General features: G+C 39.5%; 1 protein-coding gene across 1 annotated transcript in view; it reads left to right on the forward strand.

Annotated features, from left to right (window-relative positions):
• lamc3 (laminin, gamma 3) overlaps positions 1–18,897 on the forward strand; it is a 121,560-nt gene that overhangs the window by 92,563 nt on the left and 10,100 nt on the right. The window contains exons 12-18 of the mRNA XM_056746751.1: positions 598–701; positions 4,164–4,397; positions 14,242–14,430; positions 14,514–14,765; positions 15,156–15,309; positions 15,423–15,565; positions 18,112–18,290. Of these exons, the coding sequence (XP_056602729.1) occupies positions 598–701; positions 4,164–4,397; positions 14,242–14,430; positions 14,514–14,765; positions 15,156–15,309; positions 15,423–15,565; positions 18,112–18,290 (1,255 nt within the window). The remainder of the gene's footprint in view (positions 1–597; positions 702–4,163; positions 4,398–14,241; positions 14,431–14,513; positions 14,766–15,155; positions 15,310–15,422; positions 15,566–18,111; positions 18,291–18,897) is intronic.

Genomic DNA, 18,897 nt, shown 5'->3' on the forward strand with positions numbered 1-18,897 from the left:
GAAGCTGTTTGATAATCTAAATCAAATCAAAATTTGGGGGGACCAAAGAACAGAATGAGAAAAGCGGACGTGCTTTTAATACAAGTGGCTTATTATTAAGTGTTTCTTGATATTTAAAATGCTGTGAAGAATATGAATAAACATTAGACAGCAATAGTGGTTTCATGCACGACATCTGTGTATTCAAGATTGCGTGTGTGGCAGCATATGGCAGTTTTACTTGGCAGTGTATTAGGCCATTGTAACCTTAACTCGTCTGTTTATAGGAGTTATTAACATTTGTTTTTGTTGTTTTAACAGATGTTTTTAATGGAGTGAGGAGAGAATTCATATACTGTGTTGTGATATCAAATTATTATTATTCACATTTTAACAGATACAGAGATAGTGGGATAGTATTAACTTTAAAGATTAATCAAGGAAAACAGGTATCACAAGATTGCAGAAGTTGAGAAATGGTGCTTAATATATACAGTATCATCATGTATTTGATTATAAGCAAATAGTGTGTCTAGGGACCGCAATATCATAAAGGTTTGTAAAACACTGGAATGACACTGAAAAGCCTGATTTTAACTATTATCTCACTCTTCCCAGGTTGACAGAGAGGGATGTCCAGCCATCTATATCCCAGTATGAGTTTCTCCAAATGCTCTACAATCTGACTGCTCTACATATCAGTAATGCAGGGGGCCAAAATTGTAAGTTATTGTTTATATGCATGTTTTTTTTTAATCATGCGTGTAGATAATTAATGCCATAATAAAATGCAATCAATACAGAGTGTTAAAAATGGAGCGACTCAAACATGGCAGAATGTGTTCTACTGGGAGCCAGTAGGCCTTACCTCGCCCCCTAAATTCTGTGCTGGCTTGTGATTGGACTGTTAAGACTGTTCAGTGTTGAATATACTTATAATATATGGTGTAATATACATTTTTAAACTCTGTAATTAATTCTCTATTTTACCCTTTAAAGGTAAATAAATACCCTTAGTACGTACCTGCCAGCCTGTACACACACATACACACCATTAAGGTCATCAGCCTTCCATTACACACGCACTCTCTCTCTCTTTCTGTTTTCTCTTTATCAAAGGAAGTAAATTAAAGCTCACCAAATTCCATTATTATTCATCTGCCACATCCTGCTCAGTTCCTGTTATTGATTTCAAGAAACTGCAACACTGAAATGTGTGTATATCCCTGAACTCTTTCTTTCTCCTACAATATGCCCATGATAATCAATTTGTCTGTAGATAAACTCACACTGCATATATTACAACAGCACGCATGCAAATTAGCCTGACTGGAGATCAGGGGCAGACTGGCCATCAGGAGTACCGGCGTATTCCCGGTGGTCCGTTGATGTATGGGGCCGGAACGGACACTCTGGCCGCTATGACAAACGTTGTAAAAAAACGAATGCACGCATGGCGAATGCAAAAGACACCCCCCCCCCGGTCAACATGTACCATGAGCAAACCCCCCCCCCCCCCGCCGTCATCAAGTACCATTCTCATCCACCTCCAAATCCCCCCATCCCCCGTCAACAAAAATAGTTGGGGATCCAAAAAATCCCAGGGCCGATTTCTATTCCCAGTCCAGCCATGCTTGAGATGACCGTGTTATGAAACTTCAGAGGTTGAAAAGCATAGGACCCTGAGACTGTATACAGAGAGAGAGAAAGAGAGACACTGGGTCTGTGTACGTCTCCCTAACTATTTATGAAGCAGCATGGATCCCTGAGAAACAAAGACCCACTCACCTTCGCCATGTTCCACCTCTCCGCCACTCAGCCCTTATTGATTAATTCATTCCTTCTTCATTTATTCATACGGTGATCAAAGATTCAATCTGCTTGCACCCAGTGGTCCAGATGTCTGTCGGTGTGTAAGCAAAGGTGAGTGTTAGCAGGCAGGCTAGCCGCCATGCACCGTGAGGGCAATTACAAGTGGATGGGACACCGTGTTTACTTTTCCCAAAGTGAATTCGGCATGACAAGTAGCTTATGGTGATAACAATATGGCAAATATAGTTCATAATACAAGGGCTGTGAAAACCAGAGACACTTAAGCAATATCTCATGATCAGGAGATGCTGAGGTGAATATCATCACTTTGAATGTGATTTGGCCATAGGTGCATGTGAATAACCACAGGTAATATGACAGATACAGTGTATGCTATCAGCAGTGCTGTTATACTGGAGTCTGGACTTGAGACTTTTTTCTGTAGTCTCAGACTTGTCTTGGACTCATTACTATCTGCACTCGGTCTTGTCTCGGACATTGGACTCGCCAAATGTTCTAGTTGGTCTTGACCGAGTCCAATGATTGAACACTAATGAAGCATTTATGTTTGCCTTATAGTTGGACTCTTGACTTTCATTAAGTATATTCTTTCTTCTCTGAGTATGGTACTTTTTGTGTAAAGCTGTAAAAAAGATGATAATATGAAGTTGATGACTGATTTAAGAGTTTTGGTTCACAACACTAACATACTGCACTGCAAAAAATGACTTTCTTACTTAGTCTTTTATTCTTGTTTTTCAGTAAAAATGGAAAACATTCTTGAATCAAGATGCATTTTCTTGAAGAGCAAACTGACCTGACAAAATAAGTCTTGTTTTTAGTAAAAAAATAGGAAAGTGCATTTGTGCTTAAAACAAGCAAAAAAAATCTGCCAAAGGGTAAGAAAAATTAGGTGACTAAAAGACCAGTATTTGTTTGCTTGTTTTAAGCACAAATTCACTGAAATTTTTCAACTAAAAACAAGACTTAGTTTCTCAGGTTAGTTTGCTCACCAAGAAAATGCGTCTTGATTCAAGAATGTTTAGCCATTTTTACTGGAAAACAAGAATAAAAGTAATAAAGTAATTTTTTCCCACAATACTAAATAATAATAAATCAATAACACAATGCACTCATGAGCAATTATTTATGTAACTGCACAAAGACTACGATCATTATCACCTTATCTCAATGGATCTTAGTTTTCATTGCCTCAACAATTGTATTATAGCACACTGTTATATCAGACTATAAAAACACAAGAATCAAGAACCCAACCAAAGCAAATACACATCACAATAATGATGGTTTGTTGAAAATTATTTGGGTCTCATCGGATTGAAATGCTGTATTTTTTTCATTATATTTCCTAACGCACCTCATTAAGGACAATTTTTTATACATGACAATGATATGGTAACATTTGCTGCAACACTGGAACTGTTCATTTACCTGTTCAACAGTGACTTTCTGGCTCTTTAAAATGACTTTTAGAGTCTTTCAGTATGCGGTGAGGTGCCTAATAATAACAAATTTCTATGGGCTGTTTGTGAGACTAATATTCCTTTTCTCCTAAAGTATGCATTGTTATCATTAGTGGCAGTATTTTTTGGGAGTTTTATACTGTTTAATTTTAGACATTTTTTATGAGCATATTGTTAGAACTGTGCTTACGTGGTTAGGTGCAGCATTATTTAGCATTATTTTAATTCCTGTACAAATGCATTTATGCAGCTTTAGAGTCGCATTAACGCTATGTGTAAATACATTTTCGTGGTTTTATGCTGCTTCAGATTCGGTTTCTGTGCCGCCTTTACTGTATAAAGCAGCCATCATTTAGTAAGATTGTGATTGGCACCAACTAGCATGCTTTTATCTTATCCTGATGAATGAGACTAATGTTTCAATTACTCTACTTGCATTTGTCTGTCTCTCTTCATACTATGAAAGGATATTCATCTGATTGAGTTAAATTGACTCACCTCAGAATGAATATTTTGAAGGGCTTAACTGAAGTGGGCGCATGAAGAAGTCTTTCCATACGGTGATACATTATACTTTGTAATTACAAGCTGCAAATTGAGCTTGCTTGACATGAAAATGTATTTAGTGATAAGGAAGTATAAAGTGACTGTAACTACAGGTCAAAGGGATAGCTTATCCAAAAAGGAAAATTCTGTCAAGGTTATGTTGTTTCATACGTATGAATTTCCTTCTTCAGTGAAACAAAACAGGCGAAATGTCACCATTTATTTTTATAACTGTATTTCTATATGATAAAACTGAATGGTGTTGTGGGTTCTCTAAGCAATTGTTTTGCTTGTCCATAAAATAAGATGTTGAATTTAGTGGGAGTTTTTTTCCATTTACAGACACCTCTCAACTCTTCATGGTAACCCTTGAATCTGCAGTCCAGGTAAATGATGTGGCAGGACATGATCCACCTGCTCCATGGGTGGAAATGTGTTCATGTCCCACAGGATTCACAGGACAGTTCTGTGAGCTCTGTGCTTCTGGATTCACCAGGGAGACCCCTAATGGTGGACCCTTCTCCTCGTGTGTACCCTGCAACTGCAATCAACATGGGAACTGCCATCCTGAAACAGGTAAGGGTGTGTGCGCGTGCGTAGATTGCGAGTGTTAACCACCTATGTCCCCACAATGTAACATGTATCATTAAACATAATAAAATGTTTATATGAGGGTTAGGTATAGGGGTGGCATGAAGTTAAAGGATAGAATATAGAGTTTGAAAGACACATGAATGTAAAATTTCTGTGGAACTAAATGATAATTAGTTGAAACAACTTGAATTTTTACAGTGTAGGTATAACACAAGTATAGTTCATATTTATTACTTGAAGGATAGCTCAACCCCCAAAAAGATTCTGTCATCATTTACTCACCCTCGAGTTGATCAAGATCTGTATAAATGTCTTTGTTCCGATAAACACAGAGAAAGAAATTTAGAAGAATGCTTGTAACCAAACAGTTCTTGGCCACCATTGACTACCATAGGAAAAATGACAATGGTAGTCAAAAGTGCCCCAGTTCTTCTGTTGTGGTTCATTAGAACAAAGAAATGTATCACGCAATTTTTCCTGTGCTGTGGTTGTCAATGGTGACCAAAAACTATTTGGTTACAAGCATTCTTTCAAATATCTTTCTCTGTGTTCATCAGAACAAAGAAATTTATACAGCTTTGGCTCAACTTGAGGGTGTAAATAAAGATGGAATAAAAGCATTAAGGTGAACTGTTCCTTTAAAGGAAAAGACCAAATATTTTAATATAGTTTTCAGTGAAGCTATAATTACAGTGTTACAAAACAGGATTGAAACTCAAATTGTGCATGTGGCTCAGTGGTAAGAGCATGGCGTTAGCCACGCCAAGGTCATGGGTTCAATCCCAGGAGATTGCACATAGTCAGAACCAAAAAATGTATAGTGCAATGTAAGTCATTCTGGATAAAAGAGTCTGCCAAATGCATAAATGTAAATGAAACACTTACTCTAAAAATAAGACCGTAAACTGAAACGAGGGACCTCCATTCCTGCAGCTTCCCTATTGAACATTGCTATTTCTCCTATCAATTTTATCTCCAAGTGGTGCTCCTCCTCCTCATATTGTGTCTAACTACAGTCTCTCCTTTCTTGTTTTTCTATCCCTCAGCACAATCGCTCGTAAACCTCTTCCTGTCATTTTCCTTACCGCTTCCCCTTGTTCCCTAAGGTCTTCATCTCTCACTCTTCTATTCTTCTTCCTGTTCTTCCTCTGACCCCATTAGCAGATAGAAAGGCGGGCTGTGTTTCTGTAGAGGCTAGATAGAGTTCCCATTCACCAGTTTCAGACCTACGAACAAGCCCGCGGCTGATTAATTGTAATGTCGATTACGCAACAAGGTTTATTTGTGCGTGTCTGCACCAAGCAACGACTCCTGGTGTGGATTTGTGCGTTTGTCTTTCCATCTCACTCTCTTTCGTTCACTCTGATAAGTAATTTCACCCTCTTAATGTGTGGCAAATTAAACCTCCATCATTCGTATTATGAGTGTAATCTGTGATTAGTTTGGTACAAGTCTTTAACATTACAAATTAATGTCAGACATGACTTTATCTACTACTTGAGGGAGAGGCGAAAGAACCATTCGTAAGTATGCGAGAACGGAAAAATGGAGGGACAACAGGAGGAGCTGAGCTCGAGATAGAGAGAATAAAAGCGTGAGGAGCTCCAGGGAGGTGCCTAAAGAATCAATGAATAAACAGGAAATCTCCACCTCTCTGGAGGAAAGGAGGCGCCGCTTTTTTATTTATTTATGAACCTGTTTAACTTCAAAGCAGATTTCACAGGACCCACAGCGGGTGCTGTTCATTGCCATTTAGCTGCTTAAATATTTTCCAGGTTAGTAAATAGAGCCAGGCTCGCATTAGAGTCCCTGTTGAAAACTTTCTCACTGTATATTAGCATATGCTCGCATCACTCTTCATTTTACTGTGCGCTGAAAAACACAGCGTCTTTTAAGCTCATTTCCAAATTTGTAAACCTAATTATGTCATGTTATTCCTTTGATAGGCGCCAATTCAATCTCATCGAAAGGTTCGGCGTCTAACAACGCCAGCAGGCCACGCCCCCCAATTTATTTCCTTAGAGCAACGGGTGTTGCTCACGGTAATGTAATTTGGCTGTAATTGAATGTTAATTGGTTATTAGACTTGTCGTTCAGCACAGGTGTTGTTTGTTTGGCTGGAGATAAGAGAGGAGGGACGCTTACCTCTCCAGGCTGGAGCTGGTGGTGCTTCATAATTGTGATTTATTTAAAGTGCACTTGTTTGTGTCATATCTATTTTCCTGCGAGCAATACAACAGATTGGAGAATGTTAATATTTGCGGCGGAAAAATGGAAATCTCGCACAGCGTTGCGCCGGAGGGCTCATGAAGTCAACCATATGTCCTTCAGATGCACATGTATTCTGCGCCTGTGTGTTTTTCTGTCTCTTTGTGGAGTATTTTCCTGAAAAAGATAATTTAAGGGATTCCATCCATAAAATTAGGCTGGAAGGGCTGGTATTTGTCTTGTTTGGGAGAGAGGAGGGAGGTGGTGTAAGCAGTAACAGAAAAAGAGGGCTCCAGTTAGTTTGTGTTTTCATAGAAATGTATGTATAAACTGTTTTCACTCACTGATGTGAATCGCGTTATTTTTCACTTTAATGTATGGATTGTAGTTTATGGTTTGTTGTTTGGATTCTCTATTTCTCACTTTCTTTTGCACACGATGCAATGTAGGTGCGCAACGTAATCATGTATGGATCAGTGAATTTAACGGAAACAATGAATTACTTTAGACACTATACAAAGTGTTTTATGTTTGAATACTTTTCCCAGGATAAGACTTTTTGTCTGAATATATGAATTTATAGCAAATATAGCAGAAACGGATAATATCACAACCTTCCTTGAAACCACATGTAGCTTTGAGCGAAGCATGCTTAAATTTACATATTACTCTACGCTAGACTTATACTTAAAAAGTACATTATTAGATTATCCTGTTATAAGGTAGTAAGTGTGATGTGTTTTTCTTCCGAAATATGTTTTGTAAATGTGAGTCATGGATTTAAAAGCTTGTTTTTCTGTTTGTTCCATTCTAGTGTTTCCATCTGTTCCTACAGACACTTTTCTTCTTATTCACTGCAGCAGGCCATTTTAAAAGAGTAAAAATAGATAATGTAAGGAGAAAGGTGTTCTTAAGTGAGAAAAGACAACTGTCTGTCTTGTCATAGAGGATCAGCAGTCTATTTCTCAAAGTCGTGAACACACAATCTCAACATCAAAGATGGAACTGAAATGGCTTTCAGTGGTTTCTCTTTTCAGTCTTTTCAGTCTTGTTAGTATAAGAAAATTCCTCATGTTAGTAGCCCTCTTGTTTTATCAAACCAATATGATTTTCTTTCTTCAGCAGAATACAATAGGAGATATTCTATACAATGTTGATAACCAATCAACGGATATACCCATTGGATTTGTGTCTATAGAAGTGAATGGACAGCCGTTGATCAGTTAACAACATTCTTTAAAAAATCTTCTTTTGTGTTCTGCAGAAGAAAGAAACTATACCTTTAACGCTTCTTAGCTTTATCCATACAAGGAAAGTGTAAGAGAGTGTAAGGGTCTCAATGAGTTAATACACATTTACATTCTAATGCACATAAATAAATCTGTTTGTTGTGAGCTGTACTCTAAGGAAAAGGCTTCTAAAGGCTCGATGCCATTGCAACCAAAAGTATTCTGCTAACCATCTGGCGCCTCATAAATTCGAATGCTACAGTCTAATTAGGCTTTTAATGTACACCAAGCCTTAATGAATATTCCAGCCGGTAACTGCGGTATGACGGATACGCACCGACAGGTATCGGGGTAAAGAGCTTCCTTTCTTTTCCTAAAGGACAGCTGCAGGGTTGGGTCCTTTCATCCTACTGTTTTCAGAAAAATAAAGACGTCTTGATTTTTTTTACGCTCATTCTTTCACCCCTCCAAAAGAGTCTGGAAGGGCCCGTGTGGAGGTGCTGACATTTAGCCAGTGTAAAGCAGTGAATAATTTAGAAAGAGGAGAGGTACAAATGTCAGGCGACAAGAAAAAACATTGCCTGAAGAGAGATGGGATTTCAAATGGAGATATTGATAAAATAATCCCAAAAGACATCTGGCCAAAGAGTATCGTTCTCTTTTACATATAGCGTAGAGGAGTCGGTGAATATTTAAGGTTCTGATTTAAATATGGCCCTCTTGTGTATCAATTAAATGGACATAATTGAAGATAAACTTGATTAATTTAGGTAGTCTTCAAATATAAATGGGTCTCTCTGCGTGGGAATGTTTACCTCATATCACTGTCCACTGGGAAACAGTCTGAAGGAATAAGGAGACTTTTATTTTAGAATGCAAATGAAAGAGTTCAAGCCAACAGCTTTTGATGTGCACACAGGGAAGGGCTTGTTCTCTTTCAATGTTGTGATTGTATTTCTGTGTGTGTGTGTTTCACATCTGCCTGTCAAAAGGTGTCACATCTGCCTCGTATTACCATAAGGGCAAATGTAACATCCGCTAAGGGCAACAAGCAGATGGTATCCAGGATTTCTTTTATACTCAAAATGTATGAAATGCTGCTTTCTCTCTCTATCTCTCTCTCTCACCTTCCTCATTTCTCTGCGTGCCAGCTTTCTCTCTTATAACCTTTGTCATATCGAAGAACTGTGCTCTGATGGACTTCTTGTGATTAATCATTTTGGCTATATTGCACCGGTTCCGCGATTTGTCATTTTCAAGCCTACAGTTTTGAGTCAGGTGGGGTTTTGAATGACTTTGCTCAAAATCTCTCCTGCCACCTGTTGCAGCTTCTTCTTTACTAAAATTAAAACTTTTTCTGTCCACTGAAATCAAATCAAATATTGAGCTAAAAATGATTAGTAAAACTGAAATGTTGCCTCAAAAAATAAACTGAATAAATGTTTAAAACACTAAAATTACAATAATTAACAAAGAATAAAATAAAATTGAATGAATCTTATATAACAACATAACAAATTATGTATATATATATATAATGACAAAAACATTTAACAAAATTATAAAACTTTAACTAAAATTAACACAAAATTAACACAAAATCTAAAAATAAAGGCTATTATTTAAAATATTAATACAACAAAAATCAAAACTATAATAACTGATGGGCTGTGAATAAAATCAAACTGTCAGAAATACATCAGATGGCAGCTGGTAGTGAAAATCCATGTTTTTTTATTGTTTTGTTAGTGCACCTGACCCCAGGTCCCTGGTTTGAAGCGGGTCAAGCAGAACCAGTTATAATAGAGCCGTCACCCAGATTGGAGAGGTTGGTGAATCAAGTGGATGGTACAAGTTGTGTGTAAACCTCATTCAGTGAGGTTCGGTCAGGCACACTGCCAATTTTTGCTCCAGGCTGTAGCCTTTTTTATTGAATTTAATGTTGACTTGATGACCTTGGTGATCCCGCATGGACTCGGTCAACTGTAACCAATAACACTTGTCTTAGCTTGTGTAATAGAAATGAGCTTGTCTACAGTCCTGGTGAGCTAACAACAAATTTCATTTAAATCATTCTGTTCTATTAAATCTGCTAAATATACGGCTGTGCTTGGGTTTCAGTCACTCCTGGGTTTTGTTGAAAAAAGAATAGTAATGATCTTAGTGACTGTTTAGTTTGTTCTTTTTGAGGTGATAAATAGTAGTGGTAGTTTTTAAGGAAATTTCATTTCCTCCAGTTCAGACACATACGTCTGTACACACAAACAAACTGTGTCTCCAGACCTCCCAAGGACTGCAAATAAAATGCCTCTTAAATTCACCAGAACAAATAAACAGAGGAAGCAGAACGCGGCGGAATCCGGAAAAAAACAGACGCCCCTAAAGCAGCAGCCTTTCTGTAAAGACTCCCGACTAGTTTATAGACTAAGGTGCTTTTCATTAAAGTCACCACACTGGTTCCTGTTATTGATCTCTCTGTCTATCTATCTATTTTTCACTGTCTCTGGCTTTCTCTACCTCTGATTTAGATCTATTGATGCACTCAAGATCTGTGAAATCCGAGCTCCTTCCACACCAGAGACGACATACTTCTTAATTTAAATGGCAGCATGCTTTCTTAGGGAAAGGTGGGGGGTCTGAAGGAATGGCGACATGAGGCTAAGGGCAGTGATAGAAGAGAGAGGAATACTGAGAAAGACCAGAAGAGAGTTTAAAAGCCCTTTAAGCACTGAAAAATAAAATGAAAGATGAGTTTGAGTTTTGTCCATCTACTTCGGTAGAAAATGTGAATAATTGGAATGATGTGGAATTACCCAGATTAACGTGACACAAACCTTTTTCATCCCTCTTTACATGCTTGTTGCCAGTACATCTACCAAAGTGGTTGTTTCACCTCCTTTTCTCTTGTGCACAACCTATAACACAATGAATTCAAGGCCTGTTGGCTGCTGCTTTTATTGGCCTATTTTAAAGGCAAATTGAATAAAAATGTATTAAATATTTTACAAGACTGCTCTTACAAGCCCTTTCATTGTACACAGACCTGTTAACTTTAAGCGTAAACATTGTCCGAGCTCCTCAGAAGTGTGATTCATTCATTTATTTATTTAATTAGAAATTAGAAATTATTTATTAGAATGATTTTACTCGTTGTATAAATACTATGCACTGTGCTGTATTTTAACTTTTCTGTTTTTCCTGTTTGCCCCTGTAAAGCTGCTTTGAAACAATACACATTGTGAAAAGCGCTATATAAATAAACAGGACAGGTTTTAAAACAGTAACAGAGTAACACATCATCTATATGCACCAGCAGCACACGCTTGAATTATTCAGAGTGATCCAAATTAAAACCACAACACTTTTTTACTTTTTAAACTGACAATGGTTACTCTGCTAATTCCATGGGGTGCCAAGTGCAACTCCTCAAATTTTGTAGGCTTAGTAAATTACGGGAAATGCAATATGAATTGCAAAAATGAACTTTAATGTGTTTGTGCGTAGAAAGCCAATTGTATTTAGTCTACAAAAATGTAAACTCAGCACTTGAAAACTGAAAATCTACCTTGCATTTAATTTCGTAAGGGTAACAGTACTTTTCATTTAGTGGATAACAGAAGCACTTTACATGGCCAAAATGCACTATGTAGTAAATCCATGAATGCTTTTTTCTGTGAAACCAAAAGAAGGTTGCCTGGTTCACACAATTTGTGTCAAGCATTGCATCCTAGTATTTAAATTGTATAATGCTATTGCTAAACCAGTGCTTCAATAAACTAAGGGCAACAATCTGATAGATGTTATCGTGATAACAATTCCCTTCATTTCAATAGTCACCAACAACGTTGTAGAACTCGATCTTATCACTGTCTCTGAGTAAGAAGACCAGTTAATAACACAACTGTGCGGCTATCATTTTTAATGCCAGTACATTGTGTAATTTATTGTTAACATTATTATGACATTGGATGTAAAACTTTCTGCTTCCAATGGGATTAATAATTAATTCAGGAGTTCGCCTTGCAGCTAATGAACTGGGATGGATAGTACGCTTGTTTGGCGTGCTATCCCAGGGCGAGGGGTCCGAACTCGATAATCCTCCTCGAACAAAGAGCACCCATCCCTTGACCGGGAGAGGGCCCCGGACTCAGAGTGTACCCCAGGTAAAAACGGGCTAGTGGTATGGAATCAGGGAGGAGGAGGGATGTTGCGGAACGTCCGAGAGAATGGAGGTGAGGTGGCTTGACTAGGCTGTTAGGATGATTGCTGTGATTGTTTATCAAAAGCCAGCTGAGTTAATTATCTGCAGGTGCTCCTCCCACACCTTGTTATCAAAACATAATTTCAAATTTTGTTTGATTTGTTTCGTTTTAGTTTGTTTGTTGTGCTGGGTCAAAAATGAACAGGAATATGCTGAATTCAGGATTATGAGCACATTTGAAAACATGATATTGTTTTTAAATTGAGATCGAATAAATAGAGACAATGTTCAATGAACAATAAGTTTAAATTGTGTCTATTTCAATAATGAAAAAGTTTGTATTCGTTTGCACAGGAACATTAAAGAAAACTCTTTTCATTATTATGCTCTTATAGGTTGGGGTTATTTGGATCTTTGGATGAATTTGAAGAGTGCTGGTCTGGTATGGTCTCGTCTCTTTCTCGTCCTGACTTGGTCTCAACTCCTCAGTCTTGTTCCGGCCTTGGTCTTGACACGCTTGGTCTAGGTTGAGATGGTTTTCACTGACTACAACACAACCAAGTATTGTGTTAATACTGTATTGATAATTCTATTGGTGTTAACCGTGATCATTCTCAGTGCTGGTTAGTGGTTTGGGGCAATGGCAGGAATCTGCAGTTTGTCTTTAGTGATTATCTGACTTATAATGGTGATATAGCAGCACACATAGCACCAGTGAGAGTTTATTGAAATCTTTCGGGAAGAACCTAGTCATGGTTGGATTTATGACGAAATTATGTTCTTTCCACTTCCGGATTTTGGCCCCAAAAGTGCTCCCTGGAACATTCAGAAGTTTAGAAATCCTTTTTTTAACAAATTTCATCAGTATGTTTTGCAACAATAAGGTTCAACAGTCTTTAGAAAGCTCTTTGCTTTTACCCATTATGAGATGCCACCCTTTTATATGCCATTAGCTGGGGCTGAACTAGCTGATGTTCATTTCCGTTGACAAGGGGCAGGATTGCATTCTAATTATACTGATAGATTTCAGCTGGTGTTTTGGTTTTTTTGCACCTCCCATTTTTCATGTGTTCAATACGTTTTCCATGTCTCATTCCATAACTTAATTTGTGAACGTATTTTCTTTGTATGTATTGATTATTTGGATTGTTACCGAGATCTGGAAAGAATTTCATTTCAACAGCACCGTGAGCAATATAGTTACTGAGAAAAATGGTGACGTGCAATACTAATTTTACCCACTCTCTATATATATATATATGTATCTGCCATAATGTTTTGTTTTCCCATCCAGCTGCATGCAGCTACGATTAAGCTGTGTTTGAATTTCAGTTTAGTCACATATTCTCTCTCTCCTCCTACCCCTCTCTCTCTCGCTCTCTGTGTGTGTATATGTTACTCTATTTCTCTCTCTTTCACAGGCACACATGCACGCACTCACATTAGCAGCTATATTTGTTGAGACTCTTTTAATGACACAAACCCGTTGACATTAAATTTATAGCAAAACATTGGCTGGCTAATGTTGTAAGACCATTGCAAGTGGTTAGGAGAACTTTCAAGTGAGTGTTTGACATGTCTCAAAGGACATTTCTTCACAAGGACATTTTCAAAAATGTGGCGTTCCCAAGTATTGCCAAACGTTTAAAGTCATATTTTTTTTCTCTGTTTCTGTCTCTCACACACCCTCTCAGTCTTTGTGTAGTGGTATATTGCCATCTGCTGTTATAAGTGGGTAGAGCATTTTCTACTCTTGAATCTTTGTGGCTGAGGAGGATTGTATAGTATGTGCATAAGTATTATGTCATATGATATGATACTGTATACTTTATTAAACTAGCTACATATGGTCATGCATATGTCTGTGTGCTCCATTCTTTGGCTGATGTGTGATAGCTTGTACCCAATACTTTCTGCACACACTTGCGTGTATGTGTTTGTACTTTATACAGTGTGCATTTTTATACAAATGTCCCCACAATGATAGTAAAAGTCTCACACAGTTATATTGTGGGGACCGATGGCTGGAATAAAAACCATTTGGTCTATTGAAAGTATATAAACCTTACGTGTGTGTGTGTGTGTGTGTGTGTGTGTGTGTTTGTTTGTGTGTGTGTCTGTGAGAGTCAACATTGGTCGAATCCTACCGTACTCTTATTTTCGTCTGCTTTTGTATGTTTCATTTCAGGTGTATGTGAATGCACAGATTTCACCACTGGCCTTTATTGTGAGCGTTGTCAAGATGGTTACTATGGCTACTCTTTTAATGGCAGCCCGGGCGCTTGCTCACCTTGTCCTTGTCCAGATCATACCACCTGCTCCCAGGTGCCAGACACAGGGGATGTGGTTTGTACCAACTGCCCAACTGGCCAGAGAGGTCAGTTGCAGACACTTTATTGAATTATCTGAATCGCCAAACATCAGTCCAATTAAATGTATTTTTAATGAATATTTTCTCAGGTGTTCGGTGTGAACTGTGTGATGACGGTTTTTATGGGAATCCTCTGGGCTGGGGCGGTGAAGTTCGGCCGTGTGTGAGGTGTGAGTGTAACGGGAACGTGGATCCCAACGCGGTGGGTGTGTGTGATCATATGACCGGACGCTGTCTGAAGTGTGTGAGACATACAACTGGAGACCATTGTGAAAAATGCAGAGCGGGTTACTATGGAAACGCTTTGGATGATGAGGTCAGACCAGAGCAAAAGTGCAAACGTGAGTGTCATTTATGACATGTGTTACGGCCCAAAGTGTTTTGTCCATTAGAAGGCGATGCTTTGTGCTTTTAGTCTTAGTCAGAACGGTCTCCTTCAGGAACAGGTGTGGAGTGTTACCTATGATTGCAACTTGCAAAAGATGCGGGAGGATGTCTTAGATTGTGGTGCCAGCCAAATCTTCTTTCTTCATATTTTTCAATTAAATTGTTGTATTGTAGTTTTGTGTTATTCTTTATAAAAAATGTATTTGTTTAAACTTAATCCCATGTGTGGCCTCCTCATTGAAATGTTACCTCGGCTAGAGTCAGGTGTTTGTAACATGTGGGTGATGCATAAACGTCTATGTTGCGTTTTGTAATGTAAGTACTTTGGTATTTATCTTTTTTAGCTTGTGCCTGTAATGTTGCTGGTACCTCAGTTCATTTGAATGACTGCCACCCAGACACAGGAAGTTGTGTTTGCCTGAGTCACGTGACAGGAAGGGACTGTGGACAATGTGAGGTTGGGTACTTCAACCTTCAGCCAGGCTTGGGCTGTGAGATGTAAGATATTGATCATATACTGTCTTTCTATCTTTCTACTTATTTGTCGGGCTGTCTTTTTAAAAAAATACTAAAGTTTTTTTGATCAGCTTTGTTCTTTTGTCATTATATAGGTGTAACTGCCATCCTATTGGCTCCTCCTCTTCAGCGTGCCATCCAGTCACAGGCCAGTGTATTTGTCGGACAGGTGTGGAAGGGATGTCATGTGACTCTTGTCGAACTGGCTTCTTTGGTTTCTCTTCTAGAGGCTGCAGAGGTATTTAAACTCACTGATTTCCAAATCTTTTATGAATGTTACTAAATACATGCATCATTATTATGTCATGTGTAAGATTTACAAAACGTTTAGGAGGTTATTGTCTTTATGGTTTTCCCAAAAGTTTGCATGCCAATAGCCTACCTGTTTTACTGTGAATTAAAGGGATAGTTAACCCAAAAATTATACCTCTATCATTTACTCACCGGCAACTGGGGCACCATAAACTACAATAATAGTTTCCCCCCCTTCTCTGGAAGTCTATGGTGCACCAGATCTCTTTGGTTAATTCAATTCAAGTTTATTTATATAGCGCTTTTCACAATGTGCATTGTTCCAAAGCAGCTTTACAGGGGCAAACAGGAAAAACAGAAAAGGTAAAACAGCACAGTGCTTGGTGTTTATAGAACAAGCAAGATCATTCTTATAAATAATATCTAATTAATAATTAAATGCAGTCTCCCGGTGAGCAAACCAACACTGCCCTGCTGTGGCGAGGAACCCAAACTCCAATGATTGATTAATGGAGAAAAAAATCCTAGGGAGAAACCAGGCTCATTCGGGAGGGCCAGATCCCATCTGACAAACGTTCTTCCCAATATCTTGCTTTGTGTTGAGCAGAATAACAAAATGTATTGGGTGAACTACGCCTTTAAGTTTATAGACATCTGGCACATTATAACTTCAAATATACCAGACCAATTCAAGTAAGATAACCATTTTAATTATTAATTTTATATTATAGCGGCAGTCCGAAAGTTTGGCATCAATGTTGCCATCTCAGGTTGAAAAATAAAATTGCAGTTTTATGGGCTTGGGGCTGAGGGGCAGACAACGGGAAAAGGGGACATTTCAGGGAGCCATGGTGGGGATTAAGGTGGGAGGAGACAGGGAGGTGCCCAGAGCAGGGGGACCCAGGTGTTGACCCAGAGACCAGCCAGGACGAATGCCCACGGTGGAGTCGACGGAGGGAGGTGCCACGGTGGAGGAAGTGTTTGCGACACCAGTTGGCCAAGTGACAGAGACGTCTACGGTGGAGGAGGAGTCCAGTTTGGAGAGGAGCAGACGCCGAGCCAGGGCTGGCGGTGATCCGGAAGACTGTGGCGGAGCATGAGCGACAGAGGATGAAGGCGGAGCCGGAGGGAGGAGTCTTACGGAGCCAGAGGGACGAAGCGTAGCCAGAGGAGTGTAGTCCTGTGGTGTTGGCAGGTGGACGACTGACCAATTTGGAGCCGGAGGGACGAGGAAGCCCGGTGATGAGGGTATGATGACAGGCCACGGTGGAGATGAGGGAGCCAAGGGGGAGCCGATGGGTCGGAGGGCTGAGGTGGATTCCGGGTCTCAGAAATCGGAGGGGAGACATTGGATCATCCAACCCAGAGGTAGCTGGTAGCTGGCAGCTGGCGATGCCGAAGCTCTTCTGACCCAAAGGTGCTGGCATGCCGAGGGTGAGCTGAGGTGTCTACAGATGCTAGCGGACTGAGGGGTGATGGACTGGCTATCAGAGAGTGAGGAGGAGGGCATGGGAGGCTAGGCGGGACCTTCTCTGAGGCTGGATATGAGGAGCTGGTTGACTAAGCGGAGCTGGGTGGGATCAGCGGGGACAAAGGAGAGCTGGGCGGGGCCGGAAGGCAGCAGACATCATCCTCATTCATCCAGTCCAATATGCCAGATGTGAGTTGCAGCTAATCCTCAACGGCAGGAGTGTGAGCTCTAAGCCCTCAATCTTCACCAGCACTCCCACTGCGACGCACGGTGTAACCGGCTCAAGCTGCAAGTCAGATGGGTCTTCAGGCTCCGTGGCAATGGTTATCTCTGTCACACTTGTCTGCAATGGCGTGTCAATCGTGGCAGGGGTGATGGCTGGCTGATCTCGGGTTTGGGAGTGGAGCTGGAGATATCCTCCACAGGACAGATATAGAAAAACTGCCCATTTCTCTCCAGTACCCAATCCACAAAAGCGGCAAAATTATCCTCGGAACCGCCGCTGGTATGGCCTCCACAAACCACAGCTAAAACCCAGGCCTGGTCCTCTTTCGTCAGCAGTCCCGTCGCTCGTTCTCTTATGCTCACAATCTGGATCGATGATCGCTTTTAAACACAGCCATCTAGATGATGATAATTCTTAGCTACTTTTATAAGAATGGGCAAAACTCGGTCACCGGCAGCAGTTCCATTCTATCGCCCACCACACACACATGTGATAAACTTGCTGGTTCATCTCCTTTGTGTTCACAGATGTGATGTAATGACCCAAAGAGGTACTCCCCCAAATTAAAATTTCCTGCATGGGGGGACCCGACAGTGCAAATTATAAATCATTATTATAAGCTTACTGTTGTGAATCTAGCTAAGATAAGACAATCATTTTGAACACTGATTTGTCCATGTATTTACTTAATCATTGATTTCTAATTATTTTTACTCTAAAATATTTGCAGATCGTAGCTTTAAGATATTTTATTTCCAATATTATTTGCATCTTTTTAGTCGTTTTGTGTCTTTATGTCCCTTTGTCTACCTGTTTTGTATTTGTCTTCCTTAAGCCTGTAATTGTGACCCCATGGGCTCGACCTCCATGCAGTGCTACCACAACGGGACGTGTTCTTGTCGTCAGGGGATTGTTGGTTATAAGTGTGACAAGTGTGAAAGGAACTACTACCAGAACCGCCTGACCCACCAATGTGAAGAGTGTCCAGTTTGCTATAGTCTAGTCAGAGATCAGGTCAGTACATGAGAGAGCATTTCTGCTGTACATCTCCTATATGTATATTTGTGTGTGTGATTATACAGGTATATGTGTGTGCGTGCGAAAGGGGTTTTAGTCCACTACTAGTCCTCTAGTCTCTATATTGAATTTACAGACGTGCTCAAATTTGTTGGTACCCCTCGAGAAAAAAGAATAATGCACAATTTTCTCTAAAATAACTTGAAACTGACAAAAGTAATTAGCATCCGCCATTGTTTATTCCATATTTAACAGAAATCAGACTTTGCTTTTGATTTTTTTATTCAACATAGTATTGTAAATAATAAAACAAATGAAAATGTCATGGACAAAAATGATGGGACCCCTAACCTAATATTTTGTCGCACAACCTTCAGAGGCAATCACTGCAAGCAAATGTTTTCTGTAGCTCTAGATGGGACTTCTGCACCTGTTAACAGGTAGTTGGGCCCACTCTTCCTGAGCAAACTGCTCTGGCTGTTTCAGGTTTGATGGGTGCCTGCTCCAGACTGCAAGTTTCAGCTCTTTCCATAGATGTTCGATAAGATTTAGTCCAAAGTTTTGTTCTCATCCATACTTTGGGGATTTTAGCTGTGTGTTTTGG

This window comes from Triplophysa dalaica, chromosome 4 (genome assembly GCF_015846415.1).
Source record: "Triplophysa dalaica isolate WHDGS20190420 chromosome 4, ASM1584641v1, whole genome shotgun sequence".
Taxonomy (NCBI): Eukaryota; Metazoa; Chordata; class Actinopteri; order Cypriniformes; family Nemacheilidae; genus Triplophysa; species Triplophysa dalaica.